At 47.7% G+C, this 23,574-nt stretch overlaps 1 protein-coding gene across 8 annotated transcripts in view; it reads left to right on the top strand.

Annotated features, from left to right (window-relative positions):
- HIP1 (huntingtin interacting protein 1) overlaps positions 1–23,574 on the top strand; it is a 143,005-nt gene that overhangs the window by 112,129 nt on the left and 7,302 nt on the right. For 5 of the 8 annotated variants that reach the window (XM_074328414.2, XM_074328415.2, XM_074328416.2 and 2 more), the window contains exons 8-28: positions 3,334–3,474; positions 5,692–5,749; positions 8,475–8,550; positions 8,660–8,800; positions 9,088–9,185; positions 9,533–9,605; positions 10,291–10,474; positions 11,005–11,093; positions 11,501–11,617; positions 12,567–12,668; positions 12,924–13,067; positions 13,487–13,622; positions 15,180–15,266; positions 15,462–15,569; positions 15,629–15,786; positions 19,478–19,588; positions 20,371–20,429; positions 20,803–20,896; positions 21,998–22,098; positions 22,390–22,495; positions 23,261–23,384. In XM_074328414.2, the coding sequence (XP_074184515.2) occupies positions 3,334–3,474; positions 5,692–5,749; positions 8,475–8,550; positions 8,660–8,800; positions 9,088–9,185; positions 9,533–9,605; positions 10,291–10,474; positions 11,005–11,093; positions 11,501–11,617; positions 12,567–12,668; positions 12,924–13,067; positions 13,487–13,622; positions 15,180–15,266; positions 15,462–15,569; positions 15,629–15,786; positions 19,478–19,588; positions 20,371–20,429; positions 20,803–20,896; positions 21,998–22,098; positions 22,390–22,495; positions 23,261–23,384 (2,307 nt within the window). The remainder of the gene's footprint in view (positions 1–3,333; positions 3,475–5,691; positions 5,750–8,474; positions 8,551–8,659; positions 8,801–9,087; positions 9,186–9,532; positions 9,606–10,290; positions 10,475–11,004; positions 11,094–11,500; positions 11,618–12,566; positions 12,669–12,923; positions 13,068–13,486; positions 13,623–15,179; positions 15,267–15,461; positions 15,570–15,628; positions 15,787–19,477; positions 19,589–20,370; positions 20,430–20,802; positions 20,897–21,997; positions 22,099–22,389; positions 22,496–23,260; positions 23,385–23,574) is intronic. The other 3 variants (XM_019754952.3, XM_019754953.3, XM_019754954.3) reach the window with 1 other exon arrangement.

The raw sequence follows: 23,574 nt of genomic DNA on the forward strand, positions 1-23,574 counted from the left end.
AGTTCAGTGCAGGATGTGATCTGAGGAATACCAGAAATAGTGGGAAACTGGTTGTTAGGAGAAATAAGGTGCTCGGTCTACGAGCGACCTATTTGAGCAGAACCTTCTCTAAAAGTCAGTAGAGAAGTAAATGTGAAACAAAATACGGTCCTTGCTTGCTCTAAGGCACTCCCAGTAAAGTAGGAGAAATGGTGTAGAGGCATTATTTTGTTTTGTTTCTAATGCACTGGAAATGTTTACATAAAAGTATACAACAACTACACATTGCTGTGCCCAGCTCTCAGTTATTTAGCTTTGGGCAGGAAGGGCTTGTGTGGATAAGTCAGATTTCATTGACATTCTTCTTTGGATGTGCTTACTCTGAATGCAGGTATGAGCGATAGTCTAGGAATTGTCATCTTTGGGAGAGTCCAGTCTAGGAGTTGCCACTCAGCTGACCCAAGCTCTCCCCAGCAGCTGTGGCCTCCTTCTTGGTGCCTGCCACTGTAACAGTGGTTGGGGAAAACAAGACAAATGTTTCAGCCTTTCGGCTGTCCCCTCCAGCCCCTGACAGACTGTTGGAGACAGCTGAGGTGTGACGACACCCAGCAGGGAGGACGTGAGGAAGCTGGGAGAATGAGTATGTGTACAGGGAAGGCCCCACCGCAGGTGGCCGCTCGCTCCCAGCTCCCATGATGCCTGGCTCTGTTTTTACCTGCGTTGTTCACTTGTATTATTACCACTAGATGCTGAGCTCCTCAGAATCAGGAACCGGGCCCTGCTCATGTCTGTTCTAGCTCAGTGCCTGGTCTATAGCAAGCGCTCAATAACAAAGTTCAAGGATGCTTGCCTTAGATGAGCAGCAGTGAAGGAATAGCAGGTGAACCGATAAAATGGTGTCAACATCCAGCTGAATACACTGGGATTATCTGGGTGAATTAGCTACTTAAGAGTTTTCTAGAGGAGAGTTACCCGAGTCTTGGCACAAACCCCTCCGTGGTAAATGGCAGAGGCTTTCTTGTCCCTGAAAGAGCCCTGATTTGGAATTAAGAGCCCTCTTTACATGTCTCTCCCACTACCTTCCCTGTCCCCAGTTGCCTACGGTGTGACACAAAAATCACGAGGGCTGGTGTTGGAAGAAGTCCTTCCAGCTTCCGAGTCCCAGTCTGTGACCCTGCAAGGTTCCAAACCGCACCCTCGGAAGGGTGCTACTGGTTTGCCGCTGTGGAAAACATGGCCAGTTACAGTTAACATTTGAGCACTGGCAAGTGTGAGTGGACCCTGGATCAGCAGCGTCAGCACCACTGAGAACTCGTTAGAAAAGCAAATGCTTGGGTCCCATCCCAGATACTGAATCAGAATCATGGGGGGTGGAGCCCAGCAATCCGTGTTTTAACAAGGCCCCCAGGTTTGCACTGTCTAATATGGCAGCCACTAGCCACATGGGACCATTTAAATTAATACAATCAAATAAATTAAAAAGTCAGGTCCTCAGTTCACTAGCCATATTTCAGGCACTCCCCAGCCACATGTGGCTAGCATATTGGACAGTGCATAAGGAATACTCCATCATGACTGGACAGTGCTACTCGGTGATTCTGACACATGCGAAGGTTGGAGAACCACTGAGCTAGGAAATACAGCTTTCAACCCTGGCTGCATCGTAGAATCACCTGGGGGCGGCTTTTGAAACCTGCTGCCCCAGTCCTACCCCAAACCAATTAAAGCATAGTGGGGGTCTGGGGGAGTCACAGGCAAACATTAGTAGCTTTTAAATTTCCCCAGGTGATTCTAATCAATCTCAAAGCCAAAGTTAAGAACCACCGCACAATGCTACACACTTTACACAACATTCGCAGTTAATTCTTACAAGGCCCTTATGAGGTATGTGCTATTAAAACCATCTGCATCTTACAGAAAAGCATATGGAGCCACAGAGAGGTTGAGTCACTTGTGCATGGTCACACTGCTCTAGATGTTACTGGAGGCCAAGGGGCATTCCTGGAAAACAGCAGGAAGGGAGATTTTTTGCCAGAGTGGAGCCTAAGGAAGCCCGTAGACTTGGGGATGGCCGCCTGGCAGTGACAGCTGCTTTTAATTTGTGTCAAGAAGAAAGCTGCCTTTTAATTAGAACCATTTGGGACTTTTTTTTCCCCAGCTGCCAGACTGAGTCAGTGAGCAGGGATTAGTGCAGTCAGGGAATGCCGGGCACAGCAGCCCTGGGCTTTCCTCTGGGGCAGTCCCACTCGCTGAGGGACGGCAGGAGAAGTCTTTCCTTGCCAGCCATGTGCGGAATCTCTGGAGGTGGTGGACAGCGGCTGCAGGCAGGAAATCAAATCAGCCCTGGCCAGTGGTGTGCGCTGAGGGTCCACAGCCAAGCATCTAATTGCTTGGTTTCAGAGCAAGAGGCAGGGGGTTAAGGTGGAGGGGGTCTCTGGAACAAGAACTGAGGCAGCAGCTGGCTCCGTGGAGCTCGGGAGAGCGGAGGGCAGTTCTTCTGTTGACCTGCTCCCCCAATGCCCTCCATCAGCTCTTGGTGCTGATGTCATCCCCCCGCAAGCCCCCGGCCTTGGTCCTCACAGGTTGTCCAGTCATCCGCCCGGGGCCCTTGCACATCCCCCACTTCTGCTGTCCCAACAACCCTGGGCAAGCCCCCAAGAAGCCAAGGCTGACTTAGTCCCTTCCTTGTGTCCTGATCAATGTTTGATGTTGACCCCACATGTTAACTACTGCCACCACCAGAATGGATGCTTCTCTAGGTCAGGGTTCCCATCAGATGAGAGGAAAGGCTGGGTTGGCTATCTCAGCAGCCCCTTTCAATCCTGAAATTCTAATTACCCATAAAACTGAGGGCTTCCCTTGAATAAGAGCTCATCTCCCCATTAAATCAAAATCTCTAAAAACTGATGCGTTCAGTCTTTCTGATCAGCCTGGGGTAGAGGCCACGAAGCTTCCTGAAAGACAAGAAGGAAGCGATTCTCCTCATCTGGGCACTCCCCAGGCCGCGAGGAGATCTCCTGGGCTTCCCCAGGGCTGTGCGTGGAGAAGACTTCACCTGTTCATGACACATGTCACATCATGGCTGACAGGAGCACAGACTCCTGGTCCAGCCATTGCTGGCCATGTGGCCATTGCGTTAACTCACCACCTCGCATCAAAACCACTCTTTGACTTTGTGACCACTTTCAATTTCCTTGCCTGTGTAACGGGGAACCTGTAGGAGCAGTTCTGGGTTCATTAAATGAGATGGTGTATGCACGGAATGGTGTGTGTGAGACCCCTGCCTTCTGCCCCTCTGAGAAGGTCACCTATAGTCCCTAGCTCCATGGCCTCTGTCCCCCTTTTATTCCCTAGTGTTCAACTCCCTGGACATGTCCCGCTCTGTGTCAGTGACGACGGCGGGGCAGTGCCGCCTCGCCCCGCTGATCCAGGTCATACTGGACTGCAGTCACCTCTACGATTACACTGTCAAGCTTCTCTTCAAACTCCATTCCTGTGAGTACACCAGCCAGATCTTCTCTGAGCTTGTGGCCAGAAGGAGGATCACAATTTGAGGCTGTCCCTGGAGAAATGCAGCTCCTCAGTGTCCTGGGCTTTCAGCCTCTGTTCCCAAAGGCCCGTCTTGAGAAGAGCAGGGCACAAGCTTTGGTGGCCCTGTGAAGCACCTGGCTTGCCATGGTGGTGTCCCAGGATGCTCCTCTCCCTCCACTTCTAGTTTTACATGTCATGTATCCTAGGAGCCACACAAATGATGACAGACCTGGGCTAGACCCACAGCAGCAAAGGCTGTGGTTTCCAAAGTGTTCATCAACACAGCCTCTCTGTGCAAATGGAATTCTGTGGAGAAATACAAAATATAAAACAGAGCTGCTCAAGTAAACAAAGGGCTGTCCGTTACCTAGCCACAGATTTCTGGGATGCTTTGCAGAGTCTATTTGGGAAATTACTGATCCTGCAAAAGTTCTTACACTTTTCTGTGCTTGTTTAAAACGATGTATGTGGGTTGCATTAGTCAGTCTTGTGGGTTCAGGGTCTGCATTGTTAAATTATATCCCAGATAAAGCTGATGTGGGTGGTGCCTGGACCACACTCCAAGGTGGCCACCATGAAAGATGTACACATGCAAAGGGTGTGGGTGATGGAAAACCAAGAAAAATCAACACACAAATGGATACTATCAAGGTTTTCCTTTAGAATTCTCAGACAAGGGACACTCTGTAACTTTGGCCACTGACAAGGAGGGGATATGATGACTCAGATGGGGCTAGGAGGCAACATCACCTGAATCCAGGAGGGTTTCGTGGAAGAGACGTTCAAATTTGATGTTCAGGCATTCGACGGGCTTTGGAGCAGGTGGGCATACCTGAAGGGAGCAGAGATCGAACTAAATTCCAAGAGAAGAAGGCAGTCGGTTGCTTAGAGGCTCTGAATACAGATGAGCTTGTAATTGTTTCTAAGATGCTAGGGAACCCAGTTCCTCCCTACTCCCTATAAAGTGGTGAGTTACGAGAAGAGGCAGACAATTAAGTATTTGGGTTTAAAGCCCTTTAAAAGCAAAGCAATACACTAGACCCACCCTGATTGCCTCTGTTGCAGATGGTAGTTCAGAGTTCCCATATACCCCAAGCCAGTTTCCCCTATTGCTATCATCTTACATTACTATGATATATTTGTCGCAACTAGTGAACCAATATTAATACATTATTATTAACTGAAGTCCATACTTCATTCAGATTTCCTTAGTTTTTACCTAATGTCCTTTTTCTGCCCCAGGATCTCACGTTACATTCAGTCAGGCTCCTTTCGTTGTAACTGTTTCTTTAACTTATTTTTGATGACCTTGATAGTTTTGAGGAGTCCTGGTCAGGTATCTTATAGAATGTCCTTCAATTTGAGTCTGTCCGATGCTTTTCTCATGACTGGACTGGGGTTAAGGATTCTTGGGAGAAAGATCACTGAGGTAAAGTGCCATTGTCACCTGCTGTACACTTTTGCCATTTTGAATTATCATACCTTATACATGTACTATCTCTATACATTAAATGAATATGTCACCTATTCAAAAATTACTAAGATTTAAATTTAAAAAATAAAAAATAATAATAAAAGGATCTTTGCATTGTGTTCAAGCTGAAATACTCAGAGTCACACAATCTGTGAGGTGAAAGGAACTTAGAGAACCCGCGTGGGAGGAGGCTGGACCTAGGACGCTGCTGCTCGTCCCACATCACAGAGTTAGAAGTGACCAAGTGGCCACTGGACCTAGATCCCCTGAGTTTTGGTCCCATGGTTTTACCTTCTGACAGGCCTCCTCTCGGGCAGGTTCTGTGGATTTCTTCCAGACTGATGTCTGCTCTGGGCCTCACCCAGGGGCCTGCTGTGGTTGTCCTGATACTTGGCCAGGTCACCATTGCTTCTTTGGTGGTCAGGAACACAACTTCCAGTCCACTGTGCCCAGCATGGCTCGCATTCCAGAAGCAAACAGAAGGAAAGATTTGGAGGATAAGCACCCCCAGACTCCCTCCTAGTTCTGTTGGGCCCCCTTGGTTACCAGTCCTGGGGAAGCTCTAGGTCAGAAATGCCCAGTGGCAGGGCTGGCCACAAGCCCCCGATGCATGGTCCCTTCCCTCTGCCCTCCCGCCAGAGCCCAGCTGTAGCTTGCCTGCCTTCTGGCCCTCCTCTTCCCTCTCACTCTTTTCCAATTTCTCCCAGGTCTCCCAGCTGACACCCTGCAAGGCCATCGGGACCGTTTCATGGAGCAGTTCACAAAGTAAGTGGCTTAAGTGATAGAAATGAAGGCCAATCAGAAAGTCCTATAAAATCAATTAATGCAGGCAAGAGCCTTTGCTTTAAAATAATTGAGGAATGAGGGTATCTGCATTTTACAGCAATAAAGTGAAGGAAAATAAGTAGGAGGTGGCAGACCTACGAGTGGCTGGGTATTGGTTCTCTAATCCCATAGAAACACACAGAAGAAGGTGCTCTCATCGATTCATTCATCACCTACTTCACGCCCAGGGCTTTGTCCTCTTCACTTTTTCTTCTCTTTAAGTTCTCATGGTCTTAGACCATGTACATGCTGACAACTCCCAAATATGTATCTCTAGTGGAACCTTACCTCTGAATTCCACTCTCATGTACTCAATTGTCTACTTGACATCTCTACACCAAACCTAAATCTCAAACTGAACTCTAGGTTTTCTTCCAGGAACCTTTTTCTCCCTGGTCTTTTCTATCTCAATAAATACTGCCACCACCGTCCCATTAGGCCAGAGGCCTGGATCTCACCACTGTGCTCGTGCCCCACGTCCAATCCATCCTCAGGTTCAGTTGATACTTTACAAATATTTCTTGGCTCCGGTCATGTCTCCTCCCATCTCTTCAGCTACCACTGCTGTCTGCCCGGACCTCCAATATTGATGGGATACCCTGGCGTTCCACTCCGCTCCACTGTCCTATCCTCACGCAGCAGTTAGAACAACCTTGTAAAAATGTAAATCCCTTGCTCAAAACCTTTCAGTGGCTTCTGGTTACACTGAGAATAAAGGCTAAGCTCTTGTCCGTGGTCAGGGCCCTGCATGACCTGGCCCCTGCCTGTCATCTATGACCTGGTCCCCAGAGCTCGTAGTGTTTCAGCCCCACGGGGTCCTCGTCTAGTTCCTGGAAGCCATGCAGCACGTTCCTCCCTCAGTGCCTTCACGCGCACTGGTCCCTCTCCTGAGGATGCTCTTCTCCCTGCCTGGCCAGCTCCAGGTCATCTTGGTCATCTCACTTCTCTTCCTCAAACACAGTCTCTGGCCACCTTATTTGAATCGGGTCTTCTTCCCCATGTCCTGATCTTCCGACCCCACCCCACCCCCTATTCCCTCACAGCACCCTATTTACTTCCTTCATAGTTCTTAGCACAACTTTATTTTCTTTGGACTGTCCTGTCTGCTGTATTCCTAGGACCTGGTACATAGTGGTCAATTAAGCATATAGTGTTCAATAAATATTTGAGTGAATTAATGAGCTGATAAGCCAGCTATCTAATCTAGAAGAGGAAGAGCTTGTCTGACTGATGGGCAAATTATTCCAGTGCATTTGGGAAAGAAACTTGGTGGCTAAATGAAAAAGTACAGGTCATCTTTCAATTAAGTGTGCCCAAGAAGAGGGTAAAGAATGGAGTGGGAGATAGGAGAACTGGGAGGGCCGAGAAGGGAATCATAGCTTAGCAGGATTTATTTTGACCCTCTTGTTTTTCCTGTTGATTTCTTCATCCTTGACAATAGGGAAAGCATAGCTCCCAAATCCCAAGCTTAGGCTTCTGGTACCTGAGCAGCAATAAGAGGGCAAGGGTTGTACTAACCTCCCGCTTTCCTCGTTCCATTTGAAAAGCTTTGTATGTTTATTCTATAATAAATGACTTATTAAATCCTAGGAGACAGGCCCTGGGGTTGATTTCCTGGAATGTTAAATTCCAGTAGCTTTTGAAAGCAGTAGCGCCTATTACTGTTGGCTCCAGCCCAGAAAGAGGGGGACGTGTGATCTGGTGATTTTATTTCCTTTCATTTTTTTCTAGCTTATAAAAATATCTCCCGTGAGTAGCCACCTCACTTCTCTCCCAACAGGCACAGGGGTTCTCTGAGGCATCGCTGTCCTCTAATTCTGGGAAAGCAGCAATGACATCACAGGGACAGTCTTGATCTTGGGGTTGGAAGGGCTGTCGTGAGACCCCAGGGGTTTAGTTTATGACACTAAGCTGGAGGAAATTCTGTGTTTCAGAGAAAGGATGCTGAGATCCATGACCCTCTTTTATCTCAGAAAACCTGTCTGGTGAGCTTAGCTTTCTTGGCCTTCAATGTTTCAATTCAAAATGGAGACTTGAGGATGAGAAAAAAATTTGTGTCTTCATTCCCATATTCATCCAAGATTAGGACACAGTAGAAATAGTTTTTCTACAATGAATACTTGTTGAATAATTCCTCTATGCCTGGTACTGTGGTAAACCTCCATCATCAAGACCCAATCTCTACCCTCCAGAAGCTTGTTGTCTAATTGGCGATATAACAAATAGCTCTAGGACAAGGGGAATTAATTAAAATGAGATCTACCTTAGTCATTAAATTCCCTTCCCTTTTCCTGTGGTTAGTTGGTTTAGCCTCAGGGAACGTAAATCTATTTTAATGTTACCCTAAGCCAAACATTCCTAGGAAAATACATCTGCCAAGCATTCACATATATTCTCACTGAGTTAGAAATTAGTTTTGGGGTCAGCTACACTTCTGAAGAATTTTGTAGTTTGAATTACTCTTTCCTCACCCCAGATAAGTGAGCACTGGCTATAAATACTCTTTCTCTGTAGCATCATAATTGAATCCCAGCACCATGGAGGCCATCTCCTTGACAGCCTGTGCCTTTGGGCTGGGCAGGTAGGAGGAAAGCTGGCGGTGGCACTGTCCCCTCCCCGGGGCTAGTGAAGGCCCCCAGCCCCTCAGGCCCTTCTCCATTCCTAGGTTGAAAGATCTGTTCTACCGCTCCAGCAACCTTCAGTACTTCAAGCGGCTGATTCAGATCCCTCAGCTACCAGAGGTAAGTGTGCCCGTTCACACCCTGGGGGCTGTGAGTCCAGGGTGCGCTCTTAGAGGCTGGCAGGACTGGTGAGAGTGACACAGTTTGAGGATGTGTCTACCCTCTTTAGAACCCACCCAACTTCCTCCGAGCCTCTGCCCTGTCAGAACACATCAGCCCTGTGGTGGTCATCCCAGCCGAGGCCTCGTCTCCTGACAGTGAGCCAGTCTTAGAGAAGGATGACCTCATGGATATGGATGCCTCCCAGCAGGTGAGGACCACTTGGGAGAGAAACTTGGCCCTTCCCGTTACCCCCAAGTGTGGAGGAGAGGACAGGAGACGCTCGAGCCAAGCCTCATTGGTTCTAACCAGGTTTGGCCACCTTCTAACCTAACCTGTAAGCTAGACTGAGCACCCTGCCCCGTGGTCCCTAGGAGGGAACATAAATGGATTTGAGACAAATTAAGAAAGGGTCCGTTCTTGCGTGTCACTCATTTCACCGTCACCCAGAATTCTCTGGATCTCTAACTTTGTTCTAATCCTCTTTGGTCACCACAGAATTTATTTGACAACAAGTTTGATGACATCTTCGGCAGCTCATTCAGCAGTGATCCCTTCAATTTCAACAGTCAAAATGGTGTGAACAAGGACGAGAAGTGAGTCCACGCTGGGTTAATGCAGGTGGAGGAGAAACTAAGCTAAGCCATGATCGGACTCGCCACACCTAACCAGAGGAATTCTTAAGGATGCTTGGGCTTCTTCCATGTTTTGACCCTCAAATACTGGCCCTTTAATCCCAAAGGAAAATCAAATGATGCTGAGATAACTGTGGACCCGTGGTTGTTAGATTAGTATCCGGTAACATTGATGGCCTTAGGGTATAATTTGTGGAATTTCAAAGAACTGTCCCCAGATTAACACCAGCTTTTAACTTCCACCCTGATGTCCTAGCTTGCATTTAAAAGGAAGCACAGTGGAAGCAAACTTGTCCTTCTCTTCCCAGGGATCACTTAATTGATCAATTGTACCGAGAGATCAGTGCGCTGAAGGCACAGCTGGAAAACCTGAAGACTGAGGTAGGAATGGGCTCTGATCTGCTTCTGGGCTTCACCATAACAGGACAGATTTTAATATGAAATTTGCTTCACAGACATCCTTGTTGGACCACATCTTAAGGGGGGTTAGTTAGTAGAAATGCCAAAGCCAGAGGGATCTGGTCTTCCTGTGGTCGTGATCGTAATGCATTCCCATTGTATTTGCTTTGAGAATGTCATTGAAGCCAAGCTCCACTGTCCCTGTGATAATGTCCCTTGGAGATAAGCATGATCACCAACTGGTCATGAAACCGTGGTGAAGACCTATTCCAACATGGCAATAAGAAGGTTTGATTTGTAACTCTGATGGCTGTTTGCAGGGTCTGGTGCTGCAAATACGCCGGCCCCTCAGACTCAGGGCTTTTCACTCACTGCAACAGGCGAACATCGTCTCCTTTCTGATTCCAGCTGGTCCATCACTGTTACCAGGCCTCTCTCACAGGACCAGAATACCCCTGCCGTCCTCCCCAGGTGTTGCTGTTTGGGTGGCTTGTCATGACCAGAAGGCCCCACTCTCATGAGGCCTTGGGAATGGGCTTGTTAGGAAAACCTAGATGTTTATTTGGTCGGTGCTGGAAACATGCTAGGACGTGCTGCCCGACCCAGCACACCCGACCCTTTGCGGTACGTATGGCGATCGGCCGGGTTACCTGAGCCCCTCCCACAGAGCCAACGGGCGGTGCTGCAGCTGAAGGGCCGCATCAACGAGCTGGAGGCCGAGCTGGCCGAGCAGCAGCACCTGCGCCAGCAGGCAGCCGATGACGGTGAGTTCCTGCGGGCGGAGCTGGACGAGCTCAAGAAGAAGCGAGAGGACACGGAGAAGGCACAGCGGAGCCTCACGGAGATAGAACGTGAGAGGCTGGCAAGGGTGGGGTGAGGGTGGGGCTTGGCGCGATCAGGATGGAGGAGGAGGCTGGGTGGCCGAGCCCCAGCCTTGCATCTGTCCAGAGGAGCTGTCAGGAATGCCCCCTCATGCCACCAGTCAGAGGGCGGCTGGGAGTCCGGCAGGGAGAGCGCCCCTGTGAGGCCCTGCTGAGAACATGGCGATGGGGACTACAGAGGTGCCATGCCTGCCCCGAGGAGTGGATCTCTGAAAGAGCTAGCCCAAGAAATAATTTAACTTACAGCCAAACACACTGCTAAAGTAAATGCCGTGCATGTAAATAAATGCTCAGGAGGCATGAGTCAGTGTAGTGACCTGAGCCAGGTGAGTTCTTTTTCAAAGAAGACTTCCCCAAGGAGTTTAAGTAGGATTTTTAAGGGAGAAGAGGTGTATGTATTTATGAAGGGAAAAGGGGGTCTTCTAGGGACTCTGGCTTTTTGGAAGGCGGGTGGAGGGTCCCAGCCAGGTGGGCTCCTCACCTGGTCCTTGACCATCCAGGGAAAGCCCAGGCCAATGAGCAGCGGTACAGCAAGCTGAAGGAGAAGTACAGTGAGCTGGTGCAGAACCACGCTGGCCTGCTGCGGAAGGTAGGACTCTCAACCCCCTCTCACCACGCACAGGTCCTGTACCGCATGGGAGGGAGCAGCTCGGGCCTCGTGGCTTCTCCAGGTCCGGTGCCCCCACCAGTCTCTAGTGGGTCACTGCCATCTCTTGGGAACCTCAGCTTTTCAGGCTCCCCTGCCTCCCGTATCTTGAGCTCCACCTTAGATGCCAGGTCCATTTGCATTAGCCCCCATCTTTATTACTTTTAGAAATACTTGAGGGTTGGTATCTGCAGATGACAGCATCCTTCTCGCTTCCCTCTGGGTAGGAAAGTGATTTCTCTGTGCAAACCCTATGGCACTCGTGGTCAGAATGCTGTCATTTGTTCTAGAAGGAGGATGTCCTTTAAGTCTGAGATAAGCTGCTTCAAGACACTGTTCTTCCCTTACAGAATGCAGAGGTGACCAAGCAGGTGTCTGTGGCCAGACAAGCTCAGGTGGATTTGGAACGAGAGAAAAAAGAACTGGAGGATTCTTTCCAGCGCATAAGTGAGCAGGCCCAGCGGAAGGTGAGTGGGAGGGAGACGTATGCGGGAAATGACGGAGGGGTCCATCTGAGTTGGACGTGGGCCTTGATCGAAAGACCTTGTCGTCTTCACCACAGGCAGCTCTGTGGGTTGGAGCCCTGTGAGGGAGCTACGAGAGGCCATATAGAACAGGACATGGTGACCGATGCACAAGGGGTTAGAAGTGATGAAGGGACCCAAGCTGAGTGAGCTTCATCAGCAAAGGTTTTCCGAGGCGAACCTCGAGGGGAATTTGAAGAAGTGAAAGCACATGGATTTCAGAGAGGACCGAGCGTTTACAAGGACTTGTAGCTGGGGGAACACCCATGAGCTGAGGTGGGGTTGGCAGGCAGGTCAGGTTGGAGTAAGTGATGTCAGGTGGATAAAACTGAATCCCTTCCACTTCGAGTAGTAGCTTTCACACTTGACTGTGACCCAGAATAGAAAACACATCTATCTCATGGAAATAAAAGTTTCATAAAGCAATACTTATCTTTACTATATGAATGCTTTTGGATATTTTTTTCGCTGTTTCATTTTGTTTTAAATGTTAGCTGTGAATTTTTACTAATGTGTCACAACTCGCCCTTTGAAAAACACCACTCAGAAAAAAAATCAAAGAAGGGGAATTGTTTCCTGATGGCGAGATTCAGCGATGTACCAGGTGTTGGGATGCCTCAATTAAAGTACTACGTTAATGAGTATTATGGGTTTAAGCGTGACAGTCAGGAAATGTCCCTAAAATACCTCCCTTGACATTCATTCCACTTACCCAGAAGAAAAATTCTGGGTGCATTCTGGGTTCTTACCTCCTTCCCTCGCCCCCACTACCCTTTTTTGCTGAAGTAAAATTTGCATACAAAAGAGTACACAAATCTATAGCTCAAGGATTTTTTACGTTTATTCCTTGTAACCACTAGATCAATGTGCTCCTGTTTTTCTTCTCTTTCAGACTCAAGAACAGACAGAAGTACTAGAGAACTTAAAGCAAGAACTTGCCACCAGCAAGCAGGAACTCCAGATTGTCCAAGGCAGCCTGGAAACTTCTGCCCAGGTGAGCAATACCGCCTTTCTTTCTCTTCCTCATTCTTCTCCTTTCTGGCTTCATCTCGCTGTCACCGAGCGTCTGTCACCATCCGGCATATGGCCAACCTGGTCCTACCTTTGATCAGTGTATACTCTGGGAATGAAAGTGGCAGGTTAAGGAGACATCACCTTCTGCTTCTTGTGGGCTGCTGGTGGGTTTGGATTTACGGGAAGAAGATAGTTTAATTCCTCCCAGCAACTCGCTCTTCCCACGCGATTACAGTCAGAAGAAAAATGGGTGAGCCAGATCGCCGCACTGGAGAAGGAGCAGGGCAGCTTGGTGAATGCCATGGCCCGTCGAGAGGAGGAATACTCTGCTCTTCAGGAACAGCTAGAACAGACCCAGCTCAAACTGTCCAGCACACAGGTAAGTAATGGACAGCCGCTTGGGCTGACCAAGTCCAACTGACCTCACAGCCCTGGGCCTCAGTGGTGCATTCATGGTGGCGGGGGGCTGTGAAAGGGGTTTGGGGCCTCTAGCCTGTGAATGTGCTCTGTCCGCACAGCCTCTAACACCAACATGCCTCGTGTCACCTACAGAGCAGATGAGGGAAAGCAAAGCTCTCTCTTTATTGTGTGAAAAAGGGATGCACTCTCTCCCGAAGATTGGAGAATGGGTTGCAGTGGTTCATCCCCATAGCCTCCTGTGCTCAGTGACAAACACCTGTGGACAAAACGACAACTTGAGCTGAGAGGCCCGGAATGCTAGCTGTGTCACAGGTGGATGTTGCTCACTGGCTGCTATGGGGTCTGTGGCAGACTCTCACCTCCCTGGACCATTTCTAGGAATCTATGTGCCAGCTCGCAAAGAACCAACGAAAAAAGCTTCTGGTGGAGTCGAGGACGGCTGCAGAGCAGGTGATACGAGAGGCGCTGAGGCAGCTCGAGGAGCCCACTCTCATCAGCTGTGCCGGCTCAGCAGGTACTCCTCCGGCTCGCAGGTGCCAAGTCCTTACAGGTGGATGCTACCTATTGCCTTAAGTCCCATGTGACACTGCACTCAGGGACTCTCCACCTGGCTGCGTGTCAGAACCGCCTGGGATGTCTGGGCCCACGCCAGGATCAGTTCAACCGGAAGCTTCTTGGCATAGGGCCTGGGCCGTAGTATTTTCTAAAGCCCCCAGGTATGATTCCTGCTTTCTTCATGGATCACACTGGTGAAACGCCCCCTGGGAGCAGAGCCTTGATAACAATTCTAAAGGTCAGTCGGAGGAGGAACAGACAGACCTGTGTCTCTAAGGAGAAAAATGTGGTCTGGATCAAGCGTTGGTTGCTCATGAGCTTCAAGGCTAGACAGAGGTATTGCGAAGCACGGAGGGGCAGAAACAATGAAAATCCCCATGGTCACAGGTATAAACAGAGTCCTAAGGTAGAGCAGTGGTCCGAGTCAGAAGCCCTCTGGATGAGAGGAGAGCGCCTTTGTACATAGTAAGTGGGAGAGCATCCAGGCCCAGGGGCTTTGTGAAGTCATGGCCGTAGCCATGAGCAGGCGTCATTATAGCTCATTGTCAAGCAAAGGAGACAGGATGGCAAATGAGAGGTTCCACTGAAGGATAAGGCAGACGGGAAACAGCTGACAGTTGATTTTTAGTATCAAATATAGAAAAGTCTCCATGTGGTGACGTATACGGCAAGGACTAATTATATCTTATTCAGCAAGGAACCCATCTGTGAGGAAGCACAACAGTTACAAATGAAGGAGCGTGCTGGTACCTAATGTACTGAGGGAAGGCCCGGAAATGGGGCTGCAGTGGGTGGATTCTGAGAAGACGCAATGAGCTGACTTTTGAAGGAAATGGAGAGGAAGAAAAGTGGGGAGTACTAATAAAAACAGCCGACGTTTACTGAGTACTTGCTGTGTGCCAAGCACTGTCCCAAGTGCTTTCCATGCCTAGGCCCAGCGAGTCCTCACGGTGACGCCAGCGGTGGGCCCATTATTCCTCTGTTTGCAGACGAGGAAGCCGGCACAGATGGCCTGAGATCACAGCCGGTAGAGCCAGGAGCCACACCGAGGCCGTGTGACTAACTCCGCTTTCCACGGACCTGTGCACAGAAGCCCGGCTGTGGGACTGAGTGCTGTGTGCAGAACATGAGCATAGAGTAGCCGAATGGGAGTCAAGGGTCTGGGCTCAAGATTCATGAGAGTCCAACGGCCTTGAAAGGCTTAGCAGGAAAGCCTGGATTTGCTACCATGGGCAGTAATGAGAAATGAGATGCAGAATCTAGGCTGGCAGTGTGGTTGCCCCGGTTCTTGGCTAAGAACCAGATGGGTTCAGAAGCCCAGCTTTTGAAGCTCCAGCAAGAGAATCACATACCAGTGTAACCAGTGCTCTTTCCTCCCTTCCCCCATCTGAGGGCAGCTCCTGCAGGGCTGGGGCCACGCACTAGGTAGGCTCATCCATCGAGTGGCTTAACTAACAGGGGTGAAGCAAGTTGCGACAGCTCTGGCTTTGACTTTGCTTTGTGTTCCCTCTCACAGATCACCTTCTCTCCACGGTTAAGTCCGTTTCCAGCTGCATTGAGCAACTGGAAAAATGCTGGAGCCAGTATCTGGCCTGTCCAGAAGGTAAGAAAAGCAAAGGATAGGGTCTGTCACTAGTGACATCTAGGCAAGGTTCAGAAATGCTTGAATGTAGAAATAATGACGGATTCCTCGGCCCCAAGAAAGGAGTGTGTACAACTCGTAAAGCAGGGCGGGACGAGGTATGAAAATGATAGCCCTCAAGCAGGACTGAGCAGCTTTCCTTTCAACTCCTGGCAGATATCAGTGGGCTTCTGCACTCAGTAACCCTCCTTGCCCACCTGACCAGTGACACCATCTTTCACGGTAGCACCACCTGCCTTAGAGCCCTGCCGGAGCCTGCTGACAGTGAGTACCAGGGGTGAGGGGCCGGTCAGGAAAGCAGGGGAGCAGAGGGCCTTTCAAAGTCTCTTGCCTCGCATCTCCAGCACTGACCGAGGCCTGCAAGCAGTATGGCAAGGAAACCCTCATCTATCTGGCTTTCCTGGAGGAAGAAGGGACCCTTGAGAATGTCAACAGCGCAGACATGAGGAACTGCCTCAGCAAGATATCAGCCATCGGCGAGGTATTCGAGTATTGTCATTGGGGAAAGTTATTGTTCTTGGTGTGAGTGCTGGTCATTGCCAGGGATTCAGGGATGTTCTGAGCCAGTTCTTTCTTTAAACTGGATTCTAGAAAGTGAGAGCTGAAAAATCTGACACCCCCCTCCCAAACAACTTTCTCGTTGCATTTAATTCATTGGCTATTAATTGAGAATCTGCTGTGTGGATGGCACTGTGCTAGGCGATGGCAAAGAAGAGTAAACACAGTTTCCCTGTTTTCAAGGATTTTTATGTGGTTGGGCAGGGAACACCTAAAATGGAGATAACAATATATTTATTCATTCAGTGATGATACAGTGAATATGTTCTATATACTGGGAATTATGCTAGGTATAGTTATTATATAGAGAGACAAGACGTGGTCTCTATGGGAAAGAAAAATAAAGCAACCGTTTTTATGCAGTGTGATGAGCACTGTAATGGAGATCTATTTTAAGAGTACAGTACAAGGCAGCACTTATTAATTCCTAACATGTGTGGTGATAAGTTCAGAGAAGAAGGAGACAAGGGCCAGGGTTCAGATTCACATCAACTCTCATTTGAACTCTTAAGACAGCTTTCTGATTTGTTTCTCTGCCTCGGCCTCTTTCCTCTGCTGTCTTCCCAAAACAGAGATCTGATTATGATTCCCTCTTGTTTGATAACAAAAAGCATGTTATGTAACATGACCTACAAGGACCTTCACAATCTGGCCCTTCCTCACCTTTCTGGGCTCCTGTCGCCCACTTCCTTTAGCACTGTAATGTGTCTGTTACCTGTGTATTTCCGCCCGACGAGTCCTCAAAAGTACAGCCCATACCTTCTTCATATTGTATCCCCTGTCCCTGGAGTAATATCTGGCAGGTAGTTAACACCCAGCAAATGTTTAATTAATTGAATATGCACAGAGAGAGAGAAAACAGATAAAAAGATGGATCAGATGGGCAAGAAAGGTTCATACTGGGGAGAAGTAGGCAATATCCTTTATGTCTGGATAAAGGAAGGCTATGGACAATGGTGAATTGCTAACCTCTCTTTCTTTAGGGTGATGTAACCATGGTGCTATCTGGTGTTAGTAAATTGGTGCTGGTGGCCTAGGCAGTATTACCACAACCTGCCTTTTGTTGGAGATAGAACATCCTCCCCAGTATAGTTCAGCACTGAGAACTCAGGATGGTCATGCAAAGCATGTAGGACACCAGGAGGAGAAAAAGTTCATGAAAGCAAAGCCACATGTGATAGAAAGATGATGGGCAAGTTTCCTTCCTGGCAATAGGACTCACTAGATGTTTAGAGACTCTTCCAAGAACCAGACATGGAAAATGCTGAATAAAATTTGGGGGAAAAAATTTTTTTTTAATTAAATCTGAACTAAGGAAATTCTCAGACTCAGAAACCAAAAGGATACCAGAGCCAGTGTTTGTCCATCTCTGGTGGCCTAGAGCTTGGATTTTAATGGGCTACACATACAGAGGAGAAAAAGTAACAAAACCTGGGTCCAAGTAGGAGAAAATATTGGAATGGAGAGCCTTCCTCCCCAAAGCGGAAGACCAAAGGGCCACACCTTGAGTGAATGGGAGAAAAGCCTACTCTACAGGGGCGATCTTGTTTCAAACTTGACAAGTTGAGACAGAAAACACAGCTGCCTAGAGAATTCCTAACCACAAGCTACCTTTCCGTGGATTCAAATTCAAATCTCATACTATCTGTGTGGCCTAAAAACTCCCCAAACAAAATGAAGCTTAAAGTATTCAGGTGGTTAGGGGCCCAGGTATCTGGCAGAAGCACGTCCCAGTTGTCTCTGAAGGAATATAAAGTGGTACCACACTTTTCGAATGTAATCCGTTCGGGAAGACTGTTTGAGTTTTGAAACGTTCGAAAACCGAGAGACAGTTTCCCTATAGAAAGTAATGCAAAATGGATTAATCCGTTCCAGACCTTTAAAATCAACCCCTAAAACTGCAATTTTAGCATGAATTTTACTATCTAATGATACCATAGATCCATAAAAGTTACAGCGTTCGTAAACCAAAATGTTCGTCAGTGGAGACGTTTGAAAACCGAGGTATACTGTACTTTGAATCTAAACCTTAAAGAAGTTTCATAGATAAAGTTCCAAGGGATATAAGTTCACAATAGCTATGCTTGACATGTTAAAGAGCTTTTTAAAAGGCATTAAGAATGTGATCGAAGAATAAGATATCTTCAGAAGTAACAAGATATATTTGAAAAAGAAGCACAGAACTTTTAGAAACGAAAAACATAGTCATTGAAAGTAAAAACTTTAAAATATGCAGATTCAACAGTAGATTAAAACAAAGCTAAAGAAAGAATTAGTGAACTGGATGACAGAACTGAAGGAATTACACAGAATACGGCACAGATTCTATATGTTGGAATATAGAGGTTATATGTAGAATGTTTAATCAGAGTTCCAGAAGAAGATAATAGATATACTATTCCCCTCACCTCTGACCCCGCATGTAACATATTATTAGTTCTATGTGTTAAAAAGACTTTTCTTCTACAACTTGGCTTTTTCCAACATTCTGTGTATGAGATTCATCCATGCGGGTACATTCATTTTTGCTGCTCTATTGTGTGAATATTGCTTAATTTTTATATGTATTCTCTTGTTGATGACATTTGGGTTATTTCCAATTGGGGGCTATTATGAATGAATGTGCCACTACGATCATTCTTATACACATTTCCTGATGCACATGTGCAAGAGTTTCTCTCAGGTATATATCTAGGAATCAAATTACTAGGTTATAGGATGGATCTCACACACAGAATGCTGAGTGAAAAAGCAAGTCATCGAAAAATACGTACAGTATGATTCTTTTTAATAAAGACCAAAATGTGAAAATTTAACATTGTTTAAGGATGCAGTCATATGGAGTTTAAAAAAAGATGATGTAAGCATTCTTCTGAATTCTGTGTTCATCTTGGTGTAGGGAGGATGGGAGATGGGATCAGGACACGATACAAAGGAGATTTCGAAGATACGAATAATGTTTCTTAAGCTATTAAGTTGGGTGGTGAATAACATGGGTCATTGTTCTTATTCTTTTAAACCATGTTAGTAAACTATTTTCTATACTTGTATGTATATAACACATATGTTTAGAAACAATCATGGGCCATCAGACCTGAGTTCCAATCCCTGCTGTACCATTTCTTAGCAGTGTAACTCTCAGTGAACTTTGAGCTTTGGCTTCCCCTCTGTACAGCGGGAGTAGTAACTGCCTCATGATTGCTGTGGGAGCAAAGTTAAATAAGAGGCAGGTTGTGTGGTTGGAAGACATTATCTACATTTGAAGAGGTTTTTAAAACACATCCCAAGCAACAGATACAATCAACACTGTGCAACTGTGGGGTTAGGGTCCAAGCAGCCACAACTGAAGGGCTTTGTGGGGTTAAGCAGGGGTGGCCTTCTGGAAGGGTTCTGAGTGAGGGTAGAGAGTAGAGCATGGGTTCCAGAGGTCACAGTGTAGAGAGTGCCAGACAAGGCCTCTGGGGGACGCCCCTCCAGGGCTTACAGAAATGCCTGACGTGGTGGGGCCCGCCTGCCTTCTGCTGTCGCGCGAGGGTTACGTGTCTGCCACAGGAGACTAGAGGTCTGGTCAAAGGGTCAAAGGGTCATTTCAGCCTTTGTGATGCTCTTCTCAGGAGCTCCTGCCCAGAGGCCTGGACATCAAACAGGAGGAGTTAGGGGACCTCGTGGACAAGGAGATGGCTGCCACTTCAGCTGCCATTGAAACTGCTACAGCCAGAATCGAGGTATGGAAATGTCCTCAAGTGATGCTCTAGCAGCTGCCCTTTGGCCACATTTCCTATTGGATGTATCTCAGTCGTTCACGAAGGCCTCCGAGGCCCCTGTAAAAATAAACCAAACCCCGAACTCCCCAGGATCTCTGAGGGCTAGAAAATGAAGTTCTCACCAAGAGAAGGTGAGCAGTTTCCTCTAGGATCACAAATACTCGGGCGTCAGGCCATCCTGCATTCAAGGTCCAGATTGACTGACTCCTTACTAAATGCATGACTTCCAATAAGTTATATTAGCCTCGCTAAGCTTCAGGTTCCGTTTTCATCTGGTGGAGATAATAAAAGTCCCTACCTCAGAGGGATGTCGTAGGAGTTAAATGACATAATGCACATCTCTCCCAGTGCCAGGCATTCAGTAAATCAATGGCAATGCTTGCGTCAGGGAAAAGCTGGGTGGGCACCATTGGACAGGTTGCCTGTTGCTCCTTTGGTGGAAAATAGGCAGCCTGTCTTGTTGTGAGGACCTGCCTCTGGACCTGGTAGCAGCCGCCCCTGTTGGCACAGTGCCATAGCTTTCAGCTCTGCACATCAGCCTGGGTGCCAGACTGTCACAGCAGCAGTGCCAGCCTGCTGTAATTGCTCCCCACGGAATAGAGCGGAAGTCTGGATTCTTTCCTGCTTCTTGCAAGGATGCGAATGGGCTCTTGTAGATTTGGATATTGGACCCAAAGTGTGGTAGGACACCAGTGGGTTCTCAGTAGCCGTACATTCTGAGAAGTCCTGCTTCTTCTTCACAGGAAATGCTCAGCAAATCCCGAGCAGGAGACACGGGAGTCAAATTGGAGGTGAACGAAAGGTCAGTCTGAGCAGCTGGTGGCACCTCGGTGATCAGGAACAATCTTGCCTGCAGTGGATTATACTCATTAGAATAAAACATTACAGCCCCAGGGAAGGGTTGAGTCAATAACAGTATTAATGATGCTGATAGCATCACTTGCATTACAGGGGAAAGAACCCCCAAGAAGCCTCACTTAGCTGTGCCTCATGAAGGGGATCCACAGTCAGGCCGCCTCACTCACCTACCGTTCCTTCAGGGCTTCAGCCTCAGAGCATTCCCTGCCTTCTTTCCCGTTCCAAGTGTGCCTGTGTTCAGGAATGAAATAAGTATCCTCTTCATTGTTGTTGATCTTTGTTCTTTGTCCCTCATCTTTTATAATCTTTTTTTGCAGGATTCTCGGTTCGTGTACCAGCCTAATGCAAGCTATTCAGGTCTTGATTGTGGCCTCAAAGGACCTCCAGAAAGAGATCGTGGAGAGTGGCCGGGTACGCGTGGGTGAGGGCCCGTGGGCAGGAAGAACAGATGTCAGTTACGATTCCCAGCTCACTGAGAGGCTAAGTGTATTTGATACCCTCATCCACATTCAGTGAAATCTATGTGTGCTGCCGTCTCACCCTGCGTGTCCATCTGAGGGCGCAGCTGCCACTTCTGTGGAGGTCAGCCGATGCCAGGGGAAGAAGCTGGAACACTGCCAGGTCCCCAGAGAGCGGCCAGCCAGAACTTCCAGCTACAGGCTTATTCACCCCAGCAGAACCTGCTGTGGAAGCCCAGTGTGCATTGCAAGTCTGGGCCCTTGGAGAAGTACGTGAGGGCTTTGGAAAAACGGGCAAATCAGAAGAACCTGGTGCTGACTTTTCACACTGGACTCTGCTTTGTCTCTTTCCAACAGTAGTCAACTCACCGTGATTCAGACAGACTCTGCCTTAGTCTCATGTTGACAGGGTTACTGTGATTTTCTCCTTTGCTGGCATTATTGCCATCTTGTTTTTTCCCCGCATCGCTGACAAAGTTCTAGGGAGGATTCATGAGCCTGGAAACAATCACATAAAGCACGAAACAGTATCTGATTTGGTTGATGGTGCTTTATGTCAGAGAGGTGATGTTTTTGGTCCCCAAAATAGAAAGAGGAACAGAGCACAGAGTATCTGCAGATTCTGACTATTGGACACTTGCAAAGCACAAATGCATTTTTAAATCCAAGTAGAAATAATTTTTAAAAATTATTCATTGATACTCTCCTCTTTGGGCAAATCATGAAGAACAGCTAGACTCCCCTGAGATCATAAATTATTCATAAATACATATATAAAATACACACACACACACACAGACAGGCACAATGTAGAAATGTAATGCTATGAGTTTTAGAGTCAGAAAAGCCTAGGATTTGCTTCATTTTCCTGCATGACCTTGTGGAAAGTATTTTTGCCTCTCAGAATCTCAGTTTTCTTATCTGTAAAATGGGAATAATAAGGCTTGCCTTTCAGAGTTACTGTGAAAACTATATGGGGTAATGTATATAAAAGCACCTGGCACATAATAGGCTCTCAATAAAAGGTAGTTATTATTATTTCTCACTTCTCTAGGGCACAGCATCCCCTAAAGAGTTTTATGCCAAGAATTCTCGATGGACGGAAGGACTCATCTCAGCCTCCAAAGCTGTGGGCTGGGGAGCTACTGTCATGGTGTAAGTGTCTGTCAGTCCCCACACTCCTCACCCCACTCCCATTCCATTGATCCACCCCAGAGAGTAACTAAGGGAGGAAAAATCCTGCCCCCCTAGAAATACACTGTTGATAAGGAAGTAAATAGGACTGAAAGTTTAGAAGGGAGCCTGGGTCTCCTGGGGTAGCACAGGGGCAGGCAGGCTGTGCTCCCTGGCTGTCAGGGTGATGGGGGTGGTCTAGAGGAGAGAGCACAGGGGTTACAGCTGTGAATGACAGTCACGGTATCCATCTTCTCCTTTCCTAACTGTCAGTGACGCAGCCGATCTGGTGGTACAAGGCAGAGGGAAGTTTGAGGAGCTAATGGTGTGTTCCCATGAAATTGCTGCTAGCACAGCCCAACTTGTGGCTGCATCCAAGGTAGGACCCTTGTTGGACTCCCGAGACTCTGAAGGCCTGGCGAGGTTAGAGATACTTGGACCATGGAGCTGGCCCCAGAAACATGATTTATCCAGGGTCTAGTGGGGTTGGGTCCCAAATGAAAATTCTGCCTCTCAAGAGTCCCATACCACCCTCCTCTAAAAGCCTTTCATCTGTCAGCGAGGAGCCCTCTACCCAGCTTGCCACATGCGCTCTTCTGGGCTCTCCTCACTTAGTTACAAGTGGCCTCTGAGGGTCCCAGCCGTGCCGACCTCTGATTAGCAATTACGGCATTCCAGGAGCACTCAAAGAAGGAATGCGTTGGCACAGTCCGATGGTCACCTGGCTTGACCAGAGCTTTCAACCAGTGTCTGCCTCTCCTGAAGAGTCTTCAGATTTGAACCATTGGCCCAACTAACCCTAATGCGAAGCTTGTCACCAAAATCCTCCCTGAGTTTTATAATCCCCCAAGGAGTGTTCTTTTGTCCTTATTTATTGTCCCAAATTGGTTTCCACAACTGCAGCACTTCATCAAAGTAACTGATGAAGCTAGAGTTTGAGGCCACCAAGCAAATAAACCAGGAATAATATTTTTATATCAGAGGTACACCAAGAATTGACCCCACAGGCAATGATTTTTGAGAAGTCGAATTGGTGACCACAGTGGATCACATATATTTGTCAAGAGCCACCAGACCAACTCTTTGAGTCAGTCCTTGCTGCCACTCTGCATTTTATGAACCCACATCTGCTTGGCCCTGGCAGGTGAAAGCTGATAAGGACAGCCCAAACCTGGCCCAGCTGCAGCAGGCCTCTCGTGGGGTGAACCAGGCCACCGCTGCGGTCGTGGCCTCAACCACTTCCGGCAAATCACAGATTGAGGAGACAGGTAGCCTTTTAGAAGCAATACTTTTCTTATCATCCTATTTAGCTGTTCTTTACATTCTTCTCCATGATCCCAATTTCCCACAGCTCTGTTTTCAAATTCTCTCTTACTTTTCATCTTTTTACACTCATACTTATTTTCTCCTAAGACGGGATATCACATAAGCATGCTGTTTATATTGTTATAGTGACAC

Source organism: Rhinolophus sinicus, chromosome 3, assembly GCF_057876585.1.
Source record: "Rhinolophus sinicus isolate RSI-liver-muscle chromosome 3, RSI-T2T, whole genome shotgun sequence".
Classification (NCBI taxonomy): Eukaryota; Metazoa; Chordata; class Mammalia; order Chiroptera; family Rhinolophidae; genus Rhinolophus; species Rhinolophus sinicus.